The following is a 26,136-nucleotide window of genomic DNA, read 5'->3' as shown; positions in this document are numbered from 1 at the left end:
ACATACAAATGGCACTGAATGGTAGTCTGTGGTAGACTTAAAGCTACCTACATCAGTGTCTATTCTCCTCCCTTTCTTACTAAAATATTCTTTCTTGCAGTTAGGTATGCACAGATGTCTAAGGTTTCAGCCAGTAAAACATAAGTTCAGAGAGTTCTGGGAAGTCTCCTGAAAAAGTGTATAAACCCTTCTTCTGTCCTTCCTCTATTCTGCTGCATGAAGCACAACTGTGATGTCTGGATTTTCAGCAGCCATAATAGAACATGAAATGCCCTTAAGAGTAAGTCATGTGCAGCAGACCAGCTAGTTAAAAGGAATCTAAGTCCTGGATCACCATACCAGCTCTGGCCTGACTATATTCAGAGAAATAAACTATTTCTAAGTATCATTGCTATTTTAGATTCTCTTAGTTACAGTGGGCACCAATTCTATATTACACATAGACTTTTGAGTTTTATTTGATAAATAAGAGAATTATTCAGCAGAAGAGTGATGAGATCACAGCTGTGCTTCAGGATGACTAAACTTAAAAGTCCGATGTTGAATGGTTTGGAGTGAGGAGTGACTACTGGTAAACTGTTGGACAATTATTTGAACAATTTAGGTAAGAAGTAATAAAGGTCTGAACTACAGTTTGGGCAATAATAATGACGAAAAGTAAATGAATGTGAGAGATTAGTTGGAAGTTAAATCAATAGGGCTCGATGACTACCAGGATGTGAGAAAAGAAACTGTGAGGGTGGACACAGAGATAATCTTATGGTTTTGGGCCAACATGATTAGTAGTAGAGAGTTGGCATCAAGACAATTAGACGGAAAACTCTGGGCAGATGATCTGTGCCATTCTGGATGTACTGACTGTGATTTACCTGTGAGACAACCAAGTGGAGAGGCCTATAATCCAAGTGAACTTGTGAGGCAGACATTAAGTGGATAAGATCTGGAAATAAAGACTTACGATTCACCTACATACTCAAAGCTATGAAATCTCAAGAGGAAGAGTACTGAGAAAAAAGAATCAAGGGAGATCTTTGGACAAATCCTACAGGTAGGAGGCAAGAGGAAAAGAATGGTAAATATGATAGGCGATTCAGGGAAATACTACAATGGAATTCAAATATTTGTACAATTTGGGGTGTAAACTTTCTCTGAGAATTGTTCATCACTCATAGTCCCTGCTGGGCCAGTGGGTCTACATTAGCACCATTTGGCTCCATCCTCCCCTACCCTGGCCATAGCTGATAGGGTCACAGTAGACATCTGGCTCACTCCAGGCCAATCCAATCCTCTCTTTCAGGGATTTTAAATAATTAGCTAATATTTTTAATTAGTTGATGTCAGAGCTGATAGTTTATGTAGAGTCAAGAGGTGGCTTTTGTTGAAATGTTGTTCAAGACAACAAAATACCCCAAAGCACAGAGCTTTAGAAAAAGATATGTTAGTATTCTGTCATGTTTTTCACGATATGCCTTTGTCTGCATTATATCTTGTTTGCTTTTCCTTTGCAATTTTTTCTCTGATCCCACTTAATGAATATAGAACGTGCTCACTGTTAATTCCATATATTTTGGCACCATTTAACTAGATAATAAGTGTACTACTGCATAGGTAGGGGTTGCTCTATTTGTTGGCTGTCGGAAAAATGGAGAATATTTTACGTATTAATTTATAAGCGTGATTTACAGATGATGGTCTTTCAGCATGTATTATGCAATACAACTGTCACGTACTACTAGTTAATGTTATATGCCTCTTCTTTATGGCTATGTAGTTTTATAGCGATATGATCACCATCGTAGCCCTGACCCATGTTTGTTGGATGATTTACTGATGTACAGCCAGAGTTTGTAGTCTAGTATAGATACAGACTATACCTGTTGATCATTTTATCTCCATTGTCTCTTAGAGACACTGAATGAATAAATGAGACCTGGCTATACCTTCCACTCTCAGGTTCCACAAGACAGCCCTACATCCTTCCATTACATTTTTCTTTTGCTTCAGTTAAGCTGAATGTGTGCCTGTTCCATGCAAACAAACAATCCTAGACTGAGATACCAAGCAAGAATAGATTGAAGATGCAGACCATGATCAAAAACGTACATCTTGCAGAGAAAAAGACTAAGGACAATGAAAATACCATTAGAGTTAATGTTTAGGAAGTCAGTAGAGATCATTAAGAGAGTACTTTTACTAGATAAATAAAAACAGAATCCAGATTTGATAGTGCTAATAAATAGATGAATTAAAAAATTAATCTGGCTATACCTTTGGTAAGTTTGGTATTATGGGAAGGTGAAAAAATGGAACTGAAACAGATAGAAATTTTGACTAACAACTAACTTGGCTGGTACTTCCTAAAAACCAGAAGTACCAGCACAATTAAAGAATGGTCTAGCCCTTTCAGGTATGTATATGATACAACTGAATGTGTAAGGAATTCAGGAACAGATTTATTAATCTGAAAGGCATAAATAAAGAGTTGGTGGGAATTTCCTGACAGTCCAGTGGTTAGGGCTCTGCACTTCCACTGCAGGGGACATGGGTTCAATCGCTGGTGGGGGAATTAAGATCACACATGCCGCTCGGTGCGGCCAAAAAGAAAAAAAAAAGAGTCGGTGATAATGGCCATATATATAAATTTACTCTATAAATGCCTCCCCTAAATTTAGCATCCGTGATACACTGATCTTGGGTATGGGCTTTTGAAGTCAGACACTGAAAATATATTTCGTTGTTCCTGATACCTGTGTAATTGATTACAGCATTTTCATATTGTGGATATCCAACAGGCTTTATGGTATGAGGCCAGAAATTGCCACTCAGATTCATTTCTGAAAACATCATATCTATGGTTTGATATATTCTTTTATTAGGTCCTTGTTTTTCTTTAGATCTTAAATTTTGATTCAGTCTTAGCAAATGGAATACTGTCTTAAGCCCTGAAAACGCAAACCCTCCTTCTTGGTAGTTACGAATAAAGAGAACTCTAAACAGATAAGGGGCAAGGGGGCTGTTAATACAGACTGAATTTTGAACAGAAAACCATTTGGAAGAAACTGAAGGCTAAAAAAAATATTTACAAGAATAAAAACCTAGTCCCTTTTCTAAATGAATGCTCTTCTATTTGGAATCATTCTATTCTGCATTTAACAGTCAACGGTCCTTTCAAGGTTGTCTGTAAGAAACATCTAGACTTCTAAAGTTCAATGTCATCTCTTTTTAAATGTAATTATTAATACCAGAAAGGACTGATTGGCTGGCATGGGTAACAGTACCCAAGGTGACATATTTAACTACTAAAGATAGACAACCTCTGCCTGCATTCTTTTGCTTAGAGAAGAATTTCGAACTTTGTCTCTTCAAAGAGAAGTTGAAAATGGGTTCATCTTCCTCTAATGTCCCAAAGAATGGTTTGATGAAATCAAGGACACTCCTTCTTGGGGAAGATCTCACCAAAATTGTAAGGGTAGCAGTATCTCCAAGAAGGAAATGGAGTAGAACCTGGCAACACTTGTTCTCCTTCTGTAACTTGGGTGTCTGCCAGAGAACCCTAAGAATCAGCTGGCTCAGGTGGAGATAGAGATGTTAGGAAGTGGGGTCAGCAAGTCTGAGTGAACACAGCAGGGTCAGTGGAGGAATATTAATAACAACAATAATTTCAGTACTGTACATGAGCAAGGGAATGATCATCCTTTCACTATGTTTTGGAACAATCCCCTAGGATGTAGGCCATTATAGCCAACCCTTCCCTACTCAGCCAACTGGATCAAGGCTTAAAAACAAATTAATTCTTATTCAGTTGCATAGTAAATGAGTCATCTGGCGATAGAATAAAGCTGATGTGATAACCAAAGCTATGGAGCACTGCTTGGAGGCTTCGTTCTAGAAAATTCACCTCAAAAAACACCCAGAAACATTTATTTCAAGGGTGAGGAAACCAGTTTAACTGCTATTAAAAGGACAAGATTATGATAAATTAATCAAGATAGACCTTCATTTCTCTTTCATGCGGCAGACCAAGATAAGCAATCCAGGCTTGATATGGCAGCTCCAGGATATTGGTATCTGTCATTTTATACCTGGTTACTCTGCTATTCTCAACATACAACTTTCATTTCATGGTCTAAGATGTCTGCTCCAGCTGTTGCAATCACATCCTCATTCCAACTAAAAGGAAGAGACACGGAGAGGAACAGGAAAACATACTACTCCTTTTAAAAGGGCACAAAATGCCAGTGGTACATATCCCTTCTGCTAATCCATCACTGGCCAGGATTATACCCATGACCACATCTAGAAACAACGGAAGCTGAGAATTGTATTCTTTAATGGTTGCTCATGTGTCCAAATACAACTTCTATTAATACAAAAGAAGGAGAAAATTGGTATGGGAGGAGGGACAATTAGCAGTCTTTGCATTGGTGATCATAGTTTATCATAAATAGACTGAAATACTGGCACAAACTGCCACTCATGAAGTACTGACTGATAGTTCCTCAGATCATCGTCATTGGCGCTCTATGGGACTAACTTTCAATGATATCCTTTTTGAAGCAAATGGCAGGCCATGGAGGAAAGACTCATTTCATTAGCGCATCACTTTTTTGTGATCCTGACATCAGCTTTCTATGAGGATAAAGGGGGTAATGGACAACATTTGGGATACGATGTGCCTCCTTCCATGGCTAATGAAAAGTTTAGTGCTTTGGTGAATGTGTTGGGGGTGCAGCACGGTGAGAAACAGACTTGAAAACATCCCAGATCTAAAGAGTTTTTAAAACATAAAAGGATAATTGTAGGAAAACATGGTTCCCAGGACAATGGAAGACTAAAGGCTGAATAACTATTATAGGACACTTGGGCAATGACTCTACTTTTTCCTCTAGATTAAGCTATGAATAACTGACACTGAGTTGAGTTTAGAGGTAAGAAAAATCTGATGTCTGAAAACATTCCCCCAAATGAAGGCCTTCATGATTAGTGGCTGTACTGGACATACACATTGTGCAGAGTCTCAGACTGACTTGATGCCTGCATAACCTTCATGCCCCCAAACACTGAGCTGCCCCTCCCCTTCCACATTTGGAGTAGCAAGGGCTGGGTGACACAACTTGGAAGTATGGATCAGTGAGCACCTCTGGGGTGAACAGGAGGGAGCAGAGATCAATACCCTTCCTTGAGTCTCCATTTTATGGTCCATTTTGAGATTTTTTTTCTTGAAATCTGTCTTGATAAATTCCAAATGTCAAGTATAGACAAGGCTCTGCTGTGTCTCTTTAAGGCAAGTTGTGATTTAGTGATCAGGGTGGTAATACATCGAGCCTTTTTGCCTCACTTTCCTATTTTTTTTTTCAGCTTCACTGAATTGAATTTGTATACCACAAATCTAGTATTAAAATATTAATCCTCTTCTCATATCCTGCCATCTAGAGATCTGAGCCAAGACAGTGGTGTACGCCCAAGTATAAGAGGACTGTGGTTTCTAAGATCTTGCAAGATCCTACTTACTTTATACAGATAATCTCATAAGTAGCTGCTGATATCGCATTTGGGGCAATTCATCCTAAGGAAATTACACTGCAATATATATACTGAATGTGTTCATGCTCTTTACGGCCTCCCAGCTCCTAAATTACCATATATTGGGCTAAATCATTTGTAGCCAACCCAAATGCTACAAGTACAGATGTCCTAGGTTAAAATTAACAGACTTAATTACAAGGTCTCAACCATTAGAATCACTTAAAAGATTATAGTAATTCAGATAAATGAAAAACAAAGACTACAGATCACAGATCAAATAAACAAATGACAAGAATATAAATATGAGTGTAGAAAAGTTTCTTCCTGCTTCTGACAGCACAAATTTAGAGCCCACACTATAGAGCTATATGGTATTATAAATGTATACATATCAAAATCAATACTATTATATACATATATACTATAAATATGTAATATTTTAACTATTTAGAGCACATTTGTAGAGCACATTTTACTAAATATAAAAGTCAAAAACATTAATAAAAAGGAAAAATTTCAGGCTTTGATATCTCAGGAAGCTTTGAAGACTACAGTCTCCAGATATTAAAAAAATTAAGAAACCCTCAAGAGCAGCTTCTGTGAGAAAGATATAAAATAACCTTTGGTCCAGAAATGGGTAGACTTCAGTACCTCACTTGAAGGATTTACATGGAGCCCTACATGCATCTCCAACAGAACCCACACTAAGCACACAAAGCTCTTGTTTCTAAGAAGAATAAGTGAAGCAAATACAGTACGAGGTCTATGACAATTCAGGCAATACATAAAAAAACCAAACGTAATGTCTTTTCATGCAAGGTACCAAGATCTCTGCTTCATCTCAAACAGCTGATGCCAGGCGCAGAATCTGGTTTACCTTGATACAAGAGGCCACTGATACAAAACAAAGTGTGTTTTCTAAATGACTGCACAGTAAGAAAAAAAATCCAGGATTTTCAAGGTGGGGAAAAGTTATAGAAGACTCCCTCCACATTGACTAAATATCCGAGGTAAGAGCAATCAGAACTAATCACTATCCCTTCTCCCAACCTCAGGGAGCTGTAGAAAAGGCCACCTTGCTGCTCAACAGAGAAGAAAAGAGAAAGAAAAAATAATACACATATATCTGAGAAGATTAGTCTCAACATAGATTTATACCCTATTCATTGGATCAACACAAATTATAAAACCATCATACTTATTTCCACAATATGCTCAAAAGTATGTACAGGCAACCAGAAACTATAAGTCTACATAGAAGATTTGAAGAAAAATAAATGAATTGCTAGAAATGTAAGATAGAGTTTTTAAAATTCAATGTATAAATTGGTAACAAGAGAGAGTTAGTCATGGGAAAACAGAGCACATATCAGAATTATTCAAAATATAGTAGAAAGAGATGAAAATATAGAAAATGGAGACAAAATAAAAGATATGAAATATAAAATGAGATGGTCTAATATACATTCAATCAACAGTCTCAGAAAAAGAGAGAATGGGTTGTCAAGGTAATATCTAAAGGAACAATATCTGATATTTTTTCAGGAATGACAAAAGAGAGACACAGTCCACAAATACAAAAGGCACAAGAAATCTAAGTAGAATATTTTTAAAATTACATTCTAACACATCATAGTAAAATTGCAGGATACAAGAGAATAAGAAATTTTTTAAAGCACCCAAAGTTGGGGAAAACAGATTAAACTTTAAAGAAATAGCATCAAAATTTCAGCTAACTTCCCAACAGCACTAATGGAAGCTGTTAGTGGAACGATATCATCAATGTTCTGGGGGGAAAAACAATAAAAGTTATAACAGACCAAAGACAATTCCATGTTCAGTTTTAAATTTCTTCCAAAAATAAGAATAAAATAAAGGTATATTCAGACTAACAAAAACTAAGATTTTTCTCAACAACGAAATCTCACTAAGCAAAGTTCAAAAAGTTGTACATCTGGGGCTTCCCTGGCAGTCCAGTGGTTAAGACTCCATGCTTCCACTGCAGGGGGCACAGGTTCGATCCCTGGTTGGGGAACTAGGATCCCCACATGCTGCGCAGCGTGGCCAAAAAAAAATTGTACATCAGGCAAAAGAAAAACCAGATCTAGGAAGTAACAAAGAATGAAAAGCAAGGAAAGTGATGAACAATAAATAAAATATAAAGGAAAATTAACTGCTTAAAATAGTAATGAAGTCTAATGAGATTTAAATTAAAAAAAAACACCACAAAATACAATTTAAGTGTCAGATAAAGTTTCAAAAAAGATCATGCTTAATCATGAAATGTTTAGAGTATTCTTTTTAAATTGAGACTGAGATAAACATGTTTAGAATTAATGAGAGAATTTAGCAGTATTTCCATATGTAAAATCAATACACAAAAATCAATTGTCTTTCTTCTGGCAGCAGCTAGAGAAGACATATTTTTTTCAATATGTGCATAAAACTTACAGCAGGATCACAAATACCAAATACATAGGAAGAAATCTAAGAAAAGATAGACAGTACCTCTATAAAAATTTACATCTAACTAAGAAGGTAAAAGACCTGTACTGGGAAAACTAAGACACATATGAAAGAAATTAAAGATGACAGATAGAAAGATATACTGTGTTTATGGATTAGAAGAATTAATATTGTGAAAATGACCAAAATACCCAAGGCAATCTACAGATTCCATGCAATCCATATCAAAATACCAATGGCACTTTTCACAATATTAGAACAAATAATTTTAAAATTTGTATGGAAACACAAGAGACCCTGAATAGCCAAAACAATCTTGAGAAAGAATAGAGCTGGAGGTGTCACACTGCCTGACTTCACAGACAAAACTACAAAGCTACAGTAATCAAAATAGCATGGTATTGGCACAAAAACAGACACATAGATCAATGGAAAAGAATAGAGAACCCAGAAATAATCCCATGCACTTATGGCCAACTAATCTATGAAAAAGGAGACAAGAATACACAATGGGGAAAAGACAGTCTCTTTAATAAGTGGTGCTGGGAAAATTGGACAGCCACATATAAAAGAATGAAATTAAACATTTTCTCACACCATAAACAAAATTAATTCAAAATGGATTAAAGACCTAAATGTAAGAGTGGAAACTGTGAAACTCCTAGAAGAAAACATAAGCAGAAAACTCTTTAACATAAATTGTTGCAATATATTTTTGGATATTTCTCCTAAGGCAAAGGAAAAAGCAAAAATAAACAAATGGAACCTAATTAAACTTAAAAGCTTTTGCCCAACAAAGGAAACCATTAACAAAAAGAAACAACAACCTACCGAATAGGAGAAAATATTTGCAAATGATATGACTGATAAAGGGTTAATATCCAAAATACATAAACAGCTCATATAACTCAATATCAAAAAAACCAAACACCTTGATTAAAAAATATGCAGAAGACCTGAATAGACGTTTTTCCAAAGAAGACATACAGATGGTCAACAGGCACATGAAAAGATGCTTAATATCCCTAATCAGAGAAATGCATATCAAAACTACAATGAGGTATCACCTCACACTTGTCAGAATGTCTGTCATCAAAAAGACCACAAATAACAAATGTTGGTGAGGATGTGGAGAAAAGGGAACACTTGTACAATGTTGGTAGGAATGTAAATTGGTGCAGCCACTGTAAAAAACTATGTGGAAGTTCCTCAAAAAACTAAAAGAAGAACTACCACATGATCCAGCAATTCCACTTCCAGGTATACATCTAAAGAAAATGAAAACACTGACTTGTTCTGGCATTGTTTGGTTTTTCTTTTGTTTTTGTTTTTTTTTTTAGCCACCCCACGCGGCTTGTGGGATCTTAGTTCCCCAACTAGGGACAGAACAGCACCCTTGGCAATGAAAGCGCAGAGTCCTAACCACTGGACCACCAGGGAATTCTCCAAAAACACTAATTTGAAAACATACATTCACCTCAATATTCACTGGCAGCATTTACAACAACCAAGATATGAAAGCGACCTAAGTGTTCATCAATAGATGAATGGATAAAGAATATGTGGTATATACATATAATGGACTACTACTCATTCATAAAAATTAATGAAACATTGCTGTTTGCAACATGGATGAACCTGGAGGTTATTATGCTTAGTGAAATAAGTCAGAGAAAGACAAATACTGTATGTTATCACTTATATTTGGAGAATAAAAAATAAAACAAACATAAACATAACAAAACAGAAACAGACTCACAGATATAGAGAACAAACTAGAGATTACTAGTGGGGAGAAGAAAGGAGGTATGGGCAAGATAGAGGTAGGGGATTAAGACATACAAACTACTATGTATAAAATAAATAAGCTACCAGGATATATTGTACACCACAGGGAATATAAATATTATAACTTTAAAAGCAGTATAATCTCTAAAAATTTTGAATCACTATGTTCTACACCTGAAACTAATATTGTAGCAAACTATACCTGAATAAAATTTTTTTAAATTTTTAAATAGAATATGCAGGATATCACTGAAGAAGAAGAAACTTGGAAAAATCTATCATGTTGACTATTAAATGTTATCACTAAGTGACAGTCATTAAAGCAGTGTGGTAATATTAAAAAGGGACAAAGAGGCCAGTGAAACAGAAAAGAGAGCCCAGAAATATACCCACTATATGTGGACACTTGATTTACATAATCATTGTACTAGAGAAATAGTGAAGAAGGATGTTCTTTTCGATACATGGTGTTGATCAAGCTGGTATGTACATTAAAAAGGGAAACTGGACCTGCGCTTAACACCACTAACAAAAATCATTTCCACATGTATTAAAGATAAAACAGTAAGATTTTTTAAAAAATAATGTATAACAATATCTACATGATCTTGTGGTAGAGACAGATTTTATAACCAAAATACAAAAATGACTAATCATTAGACAGAATTAATAAGTTCTGTTTACTAAATGGTATATCCAACAATTCCATTCCTAGTTATGTACTTTAGGAAATAGACTGGAAAATACAATTTTTTGTTGTTATTATTATTATTTTTTGGCTGCGTTGGGTCTTCGTTGCTGTGCACAGGCTTTCTCCAGTTGCGGCGAGCAGGGGCTACTCTTTGTTGCGGTGCGCAGGCTTCTCATTGCGGTGGCTTCTCTTGTTGCGGAGCACGGGCTCTAGGCACGTGGGCTTCAGTAGTTGTGGCTTGCCGGCTCTAGAGCGCAGGCTCAGTAGTTGTGGCGCATGGGCTTCGCTGCTCTGCGCCATGTGGGATCTTCCCGGACCAGGTCTCAAACCCATGTCACCTGCACTGGTAGGCGGATTCTTAACCACTGCACCACCAGGGAAGCCCAGGAAAATGCAATTTTACATTCTTGTATGTTAAAGTACAAAAATGAATGGAAATAATATATGCCACAATTATTATAATTGGAAGGACATGTGGTCAAAGAGCTTCAAGTTTATCTGTTGATCTATTCTTTATTAAAGAAAAATATTTGAATCAAACATAACAATATGTCAACACATAAGTTTTATTATGTACTCTATCATGTTCTTTAAGTTTGTAAAAATTTCTTAAAATCACAAACAATTTTTAAATTATCAACAAACTTTGATCTAGTAACTTAATTTCAGAAACTTTATCCCAAGGAAATAATTTGAAATGCAGAAAAATATTCTATCGTGGTTTAATTTGAAATAGACAAGCACTTAGAAATAACTAAGATGCTTCACAATTCAGTAGTTATTGAATACTTTCTCTTATGCATTTCATGGATTATTATGGCAAATTAAAAGACTATGATTTAAAATCTACAAACAATAAATGCTGGAGAGGGTGTGGAGAAAAGGGAACACTCTTGCACTGCTGGTGTGAATGTGAATTGGTACAGCTACTATGGAGAACAGTATGGAGGTTCCTTAAAAAACTACAAATAGAGCTACCATATGACCCAGCAATCCCAGTACTGGGCATATACCCTGAGAAAACCATAATTCAAAAAGACTCATGTACCACAATGTTCATTGCAGCTCTATTTACAATAGCCAGGAGATGGAAGCAACCTAAGTGTCCATCATCGGATGAATGGATAAAGAAGATGTGGCACATATATACAATGGAATATTACTCAGCCATAAAAAGAAACGAAATTGAGTTATTTGTAGTGAGGTGGATGGACCTAGAGTCTGTCATACAGAGTGAAGTAAGTCAGAAAGAGAAAGACAAATACTATATGCTAACACATATATATGGAATCTAAGAAAAACAAAAAATGTCATGAAGAACCTAGGGGTAAGACAGGAATAAAGACACAGGCCTACTAGAGAATGGACTTGAGGATATGGGGAGGGGGAAGGGTAAGCTGTGACAAAGTGAGAGAGTGGCATGGACATATATACACTACCAAACATAAAATAGATAGCTAGTGGGAAGCAGCCGCATAGCACAGGGAGATCAGCTCGGTGCTTTGTGACCACCTAGAGGGGTGGGATAGGGAGGGTGGGAGGGAGGGAGATGCAAGAGGGAAGAGATATGGGAACATATGTATATGTATAACTGATTCACTTTGTTATAAAGCAGAAACTAACACACCATGGTAAAGCAATTATACTCCAATAAAAATGTTAAAAATAAATTAATTAATTTTAAATAAAGACTATGATTATAGGGACCTCCCTGGTGGCGCAGTGGTTAAGAATCCACCTGCCAATGCAGGGGACACGGGTTTGAGCCCTGATCTGGGAAGATCCCACATGCCTTGGAACAACTAAGCCCACGCACCACAACTACTGAAGTCCGCACACCTAGAGCCCATGCTCCACAACGAGAAGCCACTGCAAGAGATGCTCACGCACTGCAACAAAGAGTAGCCTCCGCTTGCCGCAACTAGGGAAAGCCCGCGCACAGCAACAAAGACCCAATGCAGCCAAAAATTAATTAAAAATGAATTAAGACTGATTATAGAAAAAATGCTTAGTTTAAAAAGTATAGAATTCAAAATTTTATAAATATATGATCTTTACAAATAATCATTACAAAAAATCATTCCAAAGCTATTTATTTATAAAATAGTAAACCTTAACATTTTTATTCTTAGATATTGAACTATGAGTGATTATTTTTTACTGTTCAATTTTCTGTAACCTTCTAAATTCTACAATATATATGGGTCTACTACTTTAACAATATGAAATTTTTTTCAAACTTACTTTGATTTTTCATAAGAGGAACATACTACTCCATATTTATTAATCACAGATGATTTGTTAGCAGGCATGTTCACGGATCGTAAACCTAAAGAGAAATATTAAATTTTATATTGGAAGACAAATGCACTCACAGTACCAAATAATGCACATCACGCAAATTCATGATTTATGGGGAAAAGGGTGGCAACAAAAAAAATCAGGCTTAAAGGCAAAATTATATTAAGGAAGAATTTAAACTGTCAGACCTAGGAGTCAAACCCAACTTTGAACTGAAAGTCCATGTTATTTCTATGATATTACTATTATAAACTTATCCTTTCATATAATATTCAGTCTTTATTATACTTAACAGTTTTATCATCAGAACCACTGAAAGAACAGCACAGCATAGTAGTTAAGAGAATACAACCAGACTAACTGATTTACTTAACTGTGACTGTCTCCTCACTTGTACAATGGGAATAGTACCTCCTTAGAGAGTTGTGGGAAGAAATAAATAGCTCAATGTATGTAGATCGGTTAGAAAAGAACCTGGCATATGGGAAGCTTTACCTAAGTGCTTGTGATAATCATTAGATTACAAGTAACTTTAAAAAAAAAACAGAAAGCATGGTAAAGTTCTTTTTATGTCTGTTTTTTGTCATTTAGATTACGCTTCCTCTGCTTGCTCTCACATCCAGATTTCTTTCCCTCTTGAAGTATATCTGAGCACATTTATGAGTGTATGACCAAAACTAGGACATACTACCTGTGTTTAGCAGAGTAGTCAAACACGTAATGAAGTAACTGGATAGTCAGACTTACATTGAATTATTTTTCATTTCATTTTTTAAGATAGCTAATTTTTAAAACTGATGAGTCAAGGTTCTGGCAGGAAACAGCACCCTCAAATGGGGTAACTGCATAAAGAGACTTTCCAAAGATGTGGGCAGAGTTATTCAAGAAAAAAAAATATAGTTAAAAAAAACCCAAGATGGTGCCATCCTCAGGGGTAGGCAAGAAGACGGTGAACTGTCACTACTCTCGGGACTAAGGGGAACAGAGACCCAGAAAGAATAGCTGTAGGAGAGTGGTGCTTAATAAAAATCTTTGGCCTTTGGTGGAGAGATGCAACCGATCTGAGGCTGCCTGCTAAGAAGGAGCCTTCCTGCACTCCACTCCAGTCATCTACCTGTGCTTCCCATTTGCTAAACCAAACTAGAAGCCAGAAAGTTCAAGGCAAAGTGGAGAAGGATGGAAGGTAGATCTGGAGGGGCAATGGGAAAATATCCAGCAAAGCAGATTATAAACATAAAACATCATTATCTATTGCTATTGCTTACAGCAAGGTCTGCTTCTTATAATCTATATCCATTAGAATAGAGCAAATGCATTTTTAAGTCAGCAGCTGCACTGAGCTATTACAGGAATGTCATTCAGAGTTGGCCTAACTTTAATATAAAATACAAGTTATTTTCAAGTAGGATTGATATATTCAGGAGTTTCTTTTTTTAACAGTTAACATCACATGGAGTATTTCCATCTTAAAAGGCACTTAGGAAAATAACTGCAAACAATTATTAATGAATTCATGATAAAATACATGTAAGCACAGAATAAAGATGTAGAAACGATTTGATAAATCTAGTAATAAATGTTACAAATTACATAAGTACATAAGTATTCATTATGAACCATATAAAATTATGAAGATCGATATTTAAGCAGACTAGGTAGGCAAAGTCTGCAAAAGACGACAAAGGAACCCCAGCACTCATAAAACATTACATATTTCAGAAATAGAGCTTAGAAATACAAACGTCAGTCAGACATACTCTTAGATAAATTTAAAACATTTAATGCCAAATGAATAGAAAATAAAAAGTACAGGCCAGGCCACCCAGAGAAAAATAATTGATGAGAAAGTGAATTGAAGGCAAATGGGTCTTTATGTGCTTGTGTTAGGCATATTGACCTAGAGCTTTTAGCTGTCTCCTGATACATTTCAGAGGACTGACTATGATTAGTCATACTTTTTGAAATTGCGAAAGTTAGAGACTAATTACTTTAGAAATTCTCCCTTGATCACTGAACCTACTATCCAAAGAGTCCTCACATCTGTGGGTAAAAGTGATGGGTATTCGCACCATCTACTCAACATGCAATTCCACGACATCCTGTTGATGAGACTTCCCCAGACTGGATGGGTAGAAAGTGTCAAATTGCTGTAAAAGACATGCTTACTTTCGATTTCTGGCGTATCTTAGGAGTACCTACCTTGGGAGTAAAAGTGCTTAACGAACACTAGTTTATGAACCACTATTTGAATAGTACTGTGATATATGAGAGAGATAATAAGACTCCCTAATATATTTTATTAGTTATGATTGCTTTTGGCTAAGAGTAAAAGAAACAGTAACCAAATAATCTCAAATTTCCGAAAAGATCCAAGTCTTCAGAAATGTCTCCCACAGAGATGTTGGAATTAAATGCTCAGTCAGGTAACTAAACAAAGAAAATAAGATTTAAAATGACTTCCCTTCTCCGCCCGCCAAAAAAAACCCTCAAAAAATAGAACATAAAAATGTTATCAACTTTCACAAAAGTTTTAGTTTTTCCATAAGAATATTCTTCAAATTCTCAGTACCTTCCAAAACCTTAAGTCATCAACAAGGAATTGTTATTGTTACTATTATTGTATGTGCAGCTGGGCTTTTTTGCACTGTATTAATAAAACCAGAGTCACACATATTAATCATTAGTCAAGCTAAAACATTCAACTTCTAATACACTATTTGATAAAATGGTTTTTTGAACCATTTATTAAAGCCTACAGGGGAGATCATCTGTACCATTTTTATGCCTCCCCAGGACAGTTATATGTAGTGATGTTGACTTCCGAATTGTATAGAAAGAGACAAACACAGTTGCCTATCTCATGCTCTTTAGTAATCTTATGAGACAGTGTGGGACCTGGTACCCTTCACTGCAGGGCTTGCACCTGGACAAACATCTCCAGCGAAAGAATACAAAGAAACTATAAGGGACTAAAAATAACTGCATGCGCACACACTTGGGGCAAATTATGAACAATTACATACAAAAAGGCCACAAATCAACTGTCATCTCTGAGGTGCCAAGAGGAAAAGCAGGGTACCGTGCATGATCCCTGCACACAGCACCACCAAGCGGGTGGGCAGACCACCTAAGCCACCCCTCCAGCCCCACCCACGGATCCACCCTTAGCCCTCACCCCACTTAAGGAACCTGCCCGCCCTCCTCTGGGAGAGTGAGCAAGGGCGCCTGTTTTTGTTTTCACTCCCTTGTGCTGCCTGAATTCTTCATCTGGCCTCATCAATTTCTATTGATTTAAGAGTCCAAGGACCAGAGCCAGTAACACCCAGATCACCTTAAAACAGGAATAGAAAATTAAAGTGAGGCCAAATTATTTTTAGTTTATGCTATCAAATACAAAAACTCATTTCATTTATACTGCTGGGAAATCACAATTAAATGTAAAGAGATTAAAACGGACTTGTTAAATTGGATTATTTCACATTTAGATCACTGTCAAGAAATAATCATGTTTCCTGAATCAGCAAAATGTGATGTAAATGAGCTTTTTTATAAGTTAAATAGATCTTTACAATTTAAATATCCTTTTATTCTCTATGGTACCCAAAAATGCAGGGTACTGACCGAGTTTGTGGATTGAAATGGAAACAAAATCTTAAAGACTGGATCAAAAGATCTTAAAATTGATCTTTTTAGATAAAGTCTTCCCTCAAATTCTGAAAAGAAAGGTTAAAAAAAAAAAATCAGGGACCTTCCTGGTGCCACAGTGGTTAAGAATCCGCCTGCCAATGCAGAGGACACGGGTTCGAGCCCTGGTCCAGGAAGATCCCACGTGCTGTGGAGCCACTAAGCCCATATTCCACATTTACTGAGCCTGCACTCTAGAGCTCTCGAGCCCGCGAGCCACAACTACTGAAGCCCGCGTGCCTAGAGCCTGTGCTGCGCAACGAGAGAAGCCACAGCAATAAGAAGCCCGCGCACCGCAACTAGAGAAAGCCCGCGTGCAGCAACGGAGACCCAACGCAGCCAAAAATAAATAAATTAATTTAAAAAAAGTCATCATTTTTGACATCAACTATTCTAAGACCTGCCTCTTCTCTTGCTCTAATTTCTTAGCATATACAGCATTCCACTAAAGAGTATGATCTTGCAGTGACTCATGTTTTCTCTACCACCTTCCAGAGATGATTTTCAATAATTTAAATAGATTGTGAATATTTACCTTGCATATTTATCTGAAGTGGGCAAATAAACAGCTTGTTTTACCTTTTACTTACATCAGACGTTATTTTTATATTAAATGATATTTACCCTTATATTTATTCCAGTGCACAAAACACGTCTGGAATCTAGTTTCTGTTATCCCAATGCTGAGATAATCTTTCCAAGGCTGACAATGATCTCCAGGTGGACAATTCAATTATGAGTTTTCAGTACTGATCTCATTGATCCTTCTATAGTTACTCTGTCTACCATCCCTTCTAGAAATAAATGTCATTATCATTTATTATGACATTCCTCCCTTGGCTTGTCTCCCTGCCTCTGTGAAGTGTCCTTATCAGTAATAGATAAGTGTGCAAGTGCAGGGATCAACAGCTTACTTTAAATTCTGTTTCCAGCACAGATCATGTCTGTTACTGTGCAAATTACTTAACTTTCAGATGCCTCAGTTTCCTCATCTATAATATAAATATAAACATAAATATTGGGGCTTCCCTGGTGGCGCAGTGGTTGGGAGTCTGCCTGCTGATGCAGGGGACATGGGTTCGTGCCCTGGTCCGGGAGGATCCCACATGCCGTGGAGCGGCTGGGCCCATGAGCCATGGCCACTGAGCCTGCGCGTCTGGAGCCTGTGCTCCGCAGCGGGAGAGGCCGCAGCGGTGAGAGGCCCGCATAACGCAAAAAAAAAAAAAAAAAAAACATAAATATGAATATAAAAGTGTCTCCTGTCCTTATTATCCAACTGGAGAGTACAACTCATTACTATTTGTTCTGTAATACTCTTCTAACTAATCATATAAATGTGTTAAGTAATAAACACTTTAGACAAAATTATTACATAATTAATACAAAGTATGGATAGAATTGATAATTTTTAAATCTGGGTTAAAAGTAAATGGGGATTCATCTACTAGTCTCCCAACTTTTCTTTTCTGCATGATTTTAAGCTTTTATAATCATATATGTGTGTGTGTGTATGTATGTATATATATATACACACATACACACACACACACACACATATATTTTTTTTTTTTTTTTTTTGGTCACACCATGAGGCTTGCAGGATCTTAGTTCCCCGACCAGGGATTGAACCCTGGCCCTTGGCGGTGAAAGCACCAAGTCCTAACCACTGGACTGCCAGGGAATTCCCTATAATAAAATATTTTAAAATACTGGTTCACAATTACATAGATTTAATCAATTTTTCTCAGCATTTAACTAAAAATCACAAGGCCACCATATTTATATATAGATACAGTATATGATATATATCAAATTTACTCTAAATGTTAATAAACCAAAAAAAAGACATAATATCTAACATTAACACCAAAAGAATAACCAGAACACTTGAACAAAAACTACTTTAAAACTGCTAATACAATTATTTAGTTTGTCATTTTCTTTTCCTCTTATGCTCATTCTTTCTCTCCAGAATAACTTTCTAAGGTTTTTCATAATGTTACTATTTTTATGCCTTTTTAGACTTTCAACAATATTATCAGATCTTATACAAAAAGAAATAAATTTTTAGATCATCCAAGGTTACAGGATCTGGGTCAGTATGGGAAAATAAATTCATAGGGAAATCTTACCTATTAATATAGGTGCAAAAATTCTTAACGCAACATAAGGAAACCAAATCCAGCAAGACCAATAAAAAATAGTTCTTTATAACTGAGGAAGGTTAGTCTCAGAAGAGTGAAGATAATTTAATACTACAAAATCTATTGTTGTAGACTATGTTGTGTTTTAGTCTACAACAATAGACTAATCTATTGTTGTAGACTAAAATCCACTGACGGATTTAAGGCAAAAAAGTAGAAAATATTTTTATATATGCCAAAGAATAATTCAATTAAATCCAGTTTCCACTCATGATTATAAAAACAAACAAAAACTCTACAAGTTAGGATTAGGAGTTTCACTCAATTTAATTAAAGGTATCTAGGAAAAACTAAAAAAATCATGCTAATTAACAAGAAAACTTTAGAAGCTTTATCTAAAAAGCCAAGAACAACACAAGAATATCCATTATTATTGCCACTCTTCAACATTTTATAGGTAGTCCGAGCCAACAAAAATATAAGGAAAAAAGAGGCATAAACATGGGAAAAGAGGAACAGTATATTTACTTGAAAAATACTTGCATAAAAATCTCAGAAGAATCTGCACATACAAAATATAGATTACATTCAATTAAAAAAGATGAATAAACAATTAATATAGAAAAATTAGTGATATGGGTTTCAGTTCCAGAAAAGATGACCAATTAACATAGGCTTTGGATCCTGTCTTTAAAAACAACTTTGTAGGACTAAGAAGGAATCTTAAAATCCAAGGAATTATAAGGGAAAAATTCCTGAGCTAATGTACAGGGGGAAATGAAAGGCTATTAGGAATTGGTTGTATATGGCTAGAGAAAGAAGTACTGATAGTTAGCTAGCTCTGAGAAAATAAATTAGTAAAATGTAGTGTGAGCTATGCTTTCCTAACTATTTGTAAGTCCAGTAGGCAACAAAAAAAAAATCAGCAAAGGTATAGAAGATTTAAATAGTATAATTAATATGATGGACACAGAATTCTGCATTCAGTCATTAGAGAATATCATTTTTCCCAAGCACACAAGTACAATTATCTAAAAATTCTAGTCTAAAGCAAGTCTTAAATTACAAAGAGTAGGTAATCTACATGAGTAGATTATAATCCTGATATCAAAACACAGTTAAATTAGAAAATTGTAATAAAAAGATAAATTAACCCTCCATATATAAATAAATATAATAATATATAATAAAAAACAATTCTAAGTCATATATTGGAAATAAAAAACAATTCTTAGTCACCTGTGGATCAAAAGAAGAAAAACAGAATTTCAAAAACACTTAAAACTAAATGATAATAAAAATGTTACATATAAATACTTGTGAAGTGCAACAAAAGTGGCCCTTCAGAGGAAATGTTAAACACTTATCTCTAACAACAAAGAAAGGTTAAAAATTCATTAGCTAACAAAAAATACAGGAAAAATAACCGCAAGATATACTCCCCAAAAGTGGAATTCTTAAAAACAGAAATTAATGATATCAGAACAAAATCTGAGGAGAAAATCAACAAAGTCAGTATGCTCAAAATCATTAATCTTCAAGAAAATTCAAATTAGACCCACAGTTAAATTCTGCTTCACTTCAAATAGAATGGCTAAATTTCTTTTGAAAACTGACAGTACCAGGTTTTGTGAGGTGTAGAACAATGGAACTCTCATATGTTGCTGATAGGAGTGAAAATAAGCCATAACCACTTTGGAAATCTATTTCCACCTTAGAAAGTTAATCACATACCTATCCTTTGACCCAAAAATTTCATTCCAAAAGAAATGAAAACAATGTTACAAAAAGACATGTACAAGAATGTTTATAGGAATATTATTCATAATAGTCTAACACTGGAAACACCTCAAACATCCATCAGTAAGAGAACGGATAAACAAATTTGTGATATGTTTATGTGATAGGATTCTTCCCAGTAGTAAAAAAAAAAAAAAAAAAGAAAAAATTACTGCTACATGCAACAAAAAAACATTGAATGAAAAATATTACACTGAATGAAAGAAGCAAAACACAAAAGTGTACATACTGCATGATTCCATATACTTCCATATAGAAGTTCAACAACTATTACATGGTGATGATCCACAAGAGGATGGGAAGTAGTACTGGAGTAGGGACTGAATAGAAATGTTTTATATTGGGGGTAACATGGGTGTATATATGTAGCAAAACTCAGCGTAGCAGATTCCATTTTTCAGAATGGTACAACAATACCTCCCATACTGTGCATTGTTCTGCAATGTGGCCTTGTCATTATCCCATAAGAGATGGAATCTAACTCACTCTCCCCATGAATCTGGGCTTAACTTAGTGACTTGTTTGACTGACAGAGTACGGCAGAAATAATACTCTGGGACATAGGAAGCTAGACCATAAAAAAAAAAGCCTTGCAGGTTCCTTCTAGGTCTCTTGAGATGTTCTCTCAGAGTCCAGCCACCATGCTAAGAGACCAACACCACATGGAAAGCCATGTGTGAGCACTCTGGTTGATAGCTCTACCTGAGTACCCCACCAGGCTTCCTGGTGACAGCAAGCAGCAATGGCCGGGCATGTAAGTGAGCCATTTTGGATGCCCAACACAGTCAAGGCTTTAGAAGACTAGAGCCTCAGCTGACATCTAATTGAAATCACAAGTGAGAGCCCAAGTATGAATTCCCCAGCTGTGAACAATCAACTCCAGAACCATGAGAGTTGATAAAAAATTATTTAAGCCACTAAGTTTTAGTGATTGCTACCAGCAACAGATACCCAGAATACTCACTGAATCGTACAATGAACATGTGTGCATTTCACTATATGCAAATTTTACCTCAATAAAAATAAGATTATAAGAGAACATATATTAGAATTAGGTTTAGTGACATATAACAGAAGTAAAAATGACAATACCTCAGACAAGATAGAGGTGTATTTCTCCCTGATGTTAAAAAAAAAAAAATTAAGTCTAAAGCTAGACAATTTAGGGTCTATGCACCAGCTTCACTGTCATAAGAAACCAAGGCTCCATGTAAATCGTCCTTTCATGGTTATTATCTAGCCTCACCTGGCTTCAGGTTGCTCCCCGGCTCACGTAGCATCAAATCATTGGGGAGGCACTATTGGTCACTATATTCCTTTCTTCAAGGGAGCTCTGTTAATTCAGTCTCCTTTTCATCCCTCCTTCCATTCTCCTCAATCAGGATGCCATTATCTTTGTTCTAGATAAATACAGTGACTTCTTATCTTCCAGTCTCCTTCTGATCTCTCTTCCTCTAGGCTCATCTTTTACATGACTGCCAGAGTAACTATTCCAAACATAAATTTCCTGATCATTTCACTCTTCTTCCATCCCCACTGTTGTCAAACCCAAGTTCGTGTGCCCTATGCACAGTGAGGCCAAACAAACCAAAACGCTCAGTTTGGAGCAGAGAAAGGTTTACTGCAGGTCCAAGCAAGGAGAACGAGCAGCTCATGCTCAAAAAGCCCAAACTCCCCTAATTAGTAACTGTTTGAATCTACACTTTAGAACTCAGGGAAGGTCTGGGAGGCTGAAAACCTTTTTCCTACAAACAAGAAACAGGACATGGGAAGGCTTTTGTACCCAGGAAAGTCCTACAGGGTCCTGCTTGGTTTCAGCATGATGGAAAAAAGGAAGTATAAACCATGTCCCTTTTGCAAATAGTTAAAAAAACTAAAGATGTTTAGCTTGTAAAAGAGAAGTTTGGGTGATGGGGTATCACTGATACCTCTTAAGTATGAAACTTTTTTTTTTTTAAAGAACTCCTCTCCCATTTGATTTGTACTTCTCTATTCTGAGACGATAGATAATTTTTTTCCCTTTCTTTCTTGCCTGAATTTCTCCAAGGCAGAAAGGTGAAACTCCCTGAAGTCACTGGCTTTTTCCTGACTTAAAAACACAAAAATAGGGCTTCCCTGGTGGTGCAATGGTTGAGAATCCGCCTGCCGATGCAAGAGATGTGGGTTCATTCCCCGGTCCGGGAAGACCCCACATGCCGCGGAGCGGCTGGGCCCGTGAGCCATGGCCGCTGAGCCTGTGCGTCCGGAGCCTGTTTTCCAAAACGGGAGAGGCCACAACAGTGAGAGGCTGTGTACCGGTGGGAAAAAAAACCCACAAAAATAAAAAATTAACTTTACTGTAGAGATGACACTGGGTGTCCTGTAGGGAGGAAAAAAGCTCCTAGGATTGTGGAGATGTCACCACGACCCATACTTGTACCGAGGCTAACCTACTTTCTTGCTTTTTCCACACCACAATTGGTTCATCAATGCTCACAGCTGTGCTTACTTAACAGAAACTAAAGCAGACGTCTGCATAAACCGCAGAACTAGCCTGAGCTAGAAAAGCCCAAGATAGCGACAGTCAACTGACCTGAATGGGTTCCAGCCTGACCACGAGGGCAGCGCCTGCACAGATGAGACCCGAAGTGTGGGAAAGTCGCCTTTGCCTATTATCATGCTAAGACCTCCGCCCAAAGGGGCACTCGCACTGCTAGGCACGACTAGTGCCGTGCGCACAGGAACCCAAAGGCCTGCGCATGCTCGGGCTGTTTCTAAAAATCACTGCCCCTTTCCCTGAGTTCTGATGGCGCACCCACCTGTGACCTCTTAAAAGCTTCCTGCTTTCCTCCCTTGGAGGAGAAGAGGTCTTCAGAGCATGGTCTCTCCTTTCCCCATTCCTTGATCAACGAATAAAGTTTCCGCTCTGCTTTGCCAAACCTGGTCTCCTTCAATTGGCATGAATGGCACTAGGCAAGGAAAAGTCCTAGTTGGGGCCCATCTGATCTGAGAAGGTCAATAACAGAGAGACAGATTTTCCTGAGATTTGAATGGAGATAACAGAGGTCACTCAGAGCCAACTCCTCTGTTGTAGCAGCACCCCCAGGAGGTGACAGTGTCACAGAAGAAATGTCTGGGCACTGAATATTGAGAGATTGGACCCCATAGCATAGCAGAGGCATAAAATCTTCCCCTGGCCTAGTTGTGGTCCCAAAGAGGAATGCCAAAACAAAGGGGACCACATGGATGCGACATTTGGCCCAATGTCCCCTGGTGCCCCTCCAGTGCTTTGTTGATACATAAGCACCCAGGACTTTTGTATAACCCCAGGGCAGAGGCAGGCTTAGTAAAAACTAAGACTGAATATCCAACCAGCTAAGCAGAACACAGGCTTGGAGGGTAGTCAATTTAAAGAAAGTACAGAAATATTTCTTGCACACATAAGTCCAACTATGATTCATAAGTACTTCATGTCTTTTCATCTTTGTACTAGTAAATAAATTGACACTTTTCCAGAAATAAATATAAATATAATCCATAATCAATGTGAAAGAGCAATATTCAAAACACTGAAAACTGAAGTGGTTAAATTATTCAGGTTTGACTAAGAAAGCCCTGGACAATGATGAAAATGAACTGAAAGGTACCATTAAAGTTTAAACATGAACTGTTTCCACTCATTTCTCATGAGTCACTTATTTACTCATTTATTCAGGAAAATTGCAATGAGCTGATACTTAAATGATAGTCTTGTTCTGACTTGGTTAAATATCTTAAATCTCATTTACTTACTGAAAGGATTTCGATCTAAAATGGAACCAGAGACTCTCACACATGTGCCCTCAGAAAAATAAAGCTATTGATTTCCCATAAATGCCCAGCTTACAGAAAACCAGAACTTATCTCCTGACCAAAGAATATCCACCAAGAATCTTTCCCCATCCTTAAGTCAATGAATTTACTGATCAGACTCTGGCGGGATTTCCCACTCTTTGGACTCCCTCCGCAAAAAATACAGCCCACCGAAAATCCTCAATGGACTCATCTGTAGCTTGTTATGGTTTTTATTTCCCGAATTAAAATTCCTCTGCTATTCCCGAATAAACTCAATGTCTGGTAATTCCAGCTTGCCTCAATTTACCTCTTTATTTAGGTTGATACCCACCATAGGAAGCCATTTGGCTTTGATGCAAACTACTCATGTGATGAATGGTTTGTGAAAGAACTGCAAAAATGGATATAACTGTCCATGAATTCTTTCTTTGGATTTCCGTTGTATGCCAGTGCTTTATATTTGCAACACTCAACATACAATACGAAATTTAAAAAATTGTATCACAGACACACATGCACTTACACATAAACTAGAAATAAAAGAATGTTTTTGACCATTTTCAGCACTACCAAATAGTACCCACATTGTTCATTTTAAGCGGTTGTCATTTAGGAAATTCAAATTGGTTCAGTTTTCACAAAAATAAAGTTCTAATGATGTTTGAGGTCCCTGTGTTTGAGAGATACAAAGACAATTAAAATACGGTCCCTTACTTTAAGAAATTATAATCTAGAGAAAAAGGACTGGCCTTTAAATCAACATTATCACAGGTGAAGATACTGAATTCCATTACAGGACTCCAGGTGATTTCAGAGGGCAAAAAATGCCCAAGAAAATTATGTGATCAAAATGACATTCTATAAATATGACAGGATCTAGAGAAGAGTCAAATTTAAGTATGGATAAGATATGTTTTATACCTAACTGGCATAGACCCAGAATTTTTTTTTTAAGTTTTTAACATTAATCCCTAGTGGATATTTTTAAGCTCCAGTTGAAACAAGGTTGGAAAGGTACACTTTAAAAAAATAATTTCTGAGAACTAGACAATATTAAAATTATAGTAAGCCTTTGGATTGGTAACATGCACTAGGAAATACAAGACGTAGACTATAACCTGAAGGAAGGAACAAAGGTTAATTGACCAAAGACAACCAAAAAGGTGGAATCCATTCAGATACATCATTGAGATAAGGTAAAAAATGGAATCCTACCATCACCTTACCCCCTCCCAGAAATTTTTCCTAATAGATAACTTGTGCCCTTTTCTCAAGATGAATTGCCTTTTTAAAAATCCTTGTATTTCACATCCTCAAGGATCCTCCCCCGCCCCACCCCCACTTCTCCAAACTTTTGAAATTTTTTGAAATCCAAAAGAGTCTGCGGGGAGGGCTGCCATTTCACCAAGAATATAAGGACTTGAAAATCGTCCAGCGCAGAAAGCGGGATTATGAGTTAAGGGTACCCGGAGGACAAGCAAGCCCGAGTCCAGAGGAAATTAGAAGAATTTCCCAACCGATAGCAATGAGAAAGTTCACCCACCTCTTTTAGGGAAATAGCTTTCTGCTGCGGAGACTATCAAATAAGCGAAACTGGAGGCTGATCCCCCACTTTCTCCCTCAAGCACCCGCTAGGGTGTCTCCACCAGCTCGCCTAGATTCGTAGGAGGGGCCTGGACGGCGGGCTTGGGCCAGGAGCGTGAGTAGCAAAGGTTTCTTCCAACAACCAGCGCTACAGGACGCTAAGAAACAAGGCTCGGTGCTCCCATTTGTGGGCCTCTGTGGGTCTACCCTGTTGCCCCGGGATGGTGAATACGGCAATAACCTTAGCTCTTAAGTCATCAGAAGCTGAACGTAGTAGTAGTCACTCACATTGGTGCTCGGGGTCGCTGGGGACTAAGAGTGGTTGCTAAGGACGCTGTG

At 36.9% G+C, this 26,136-nt stretch overlaps 1 protein-coding gene across 1 annotated transcript in view; it reads right to left on the bottom strand.

Annotated features, from left to right (window-relative positions):
- The window catches only part of TMEM232 (transmembrane protein 232), an 84,507-nt gene extending 71,711 nt beyond the window's left edge, over positions 1-12,796 (bottom strand). Inside the window, 1 exon segment of the mRNA XM_033423755.2 lies at positions 12,716-12,796. Coding sequence (XP_033279646.2) covers positions 12,716-12,783 — 68 coding nt within the window. The 5' untranslated portion in view covers positions 12,784-12,796.
- Between the last annotated feature and the right edge of the window lie 13,340 nt (positions 12,797-26,136).

Source organism: Orcinus orca, chromosome 3 (genome assembly GCF_937001465.1).
Source record: "Orcinus orca chromosome 3, mOrcOrc1.1, whole genome shotgun sequence".
Classification (NCBI taxonomy): Eukaryota; Metazoa; Chordata; class Mammalia; order Artiodactyla; family Delphinidae; genus Orcinus; species Orcinus orca.
Note: the sequence above shows the minus strand (reverse complement) of the source record. Positions and strands in the feature narration are given on the sequence as shown.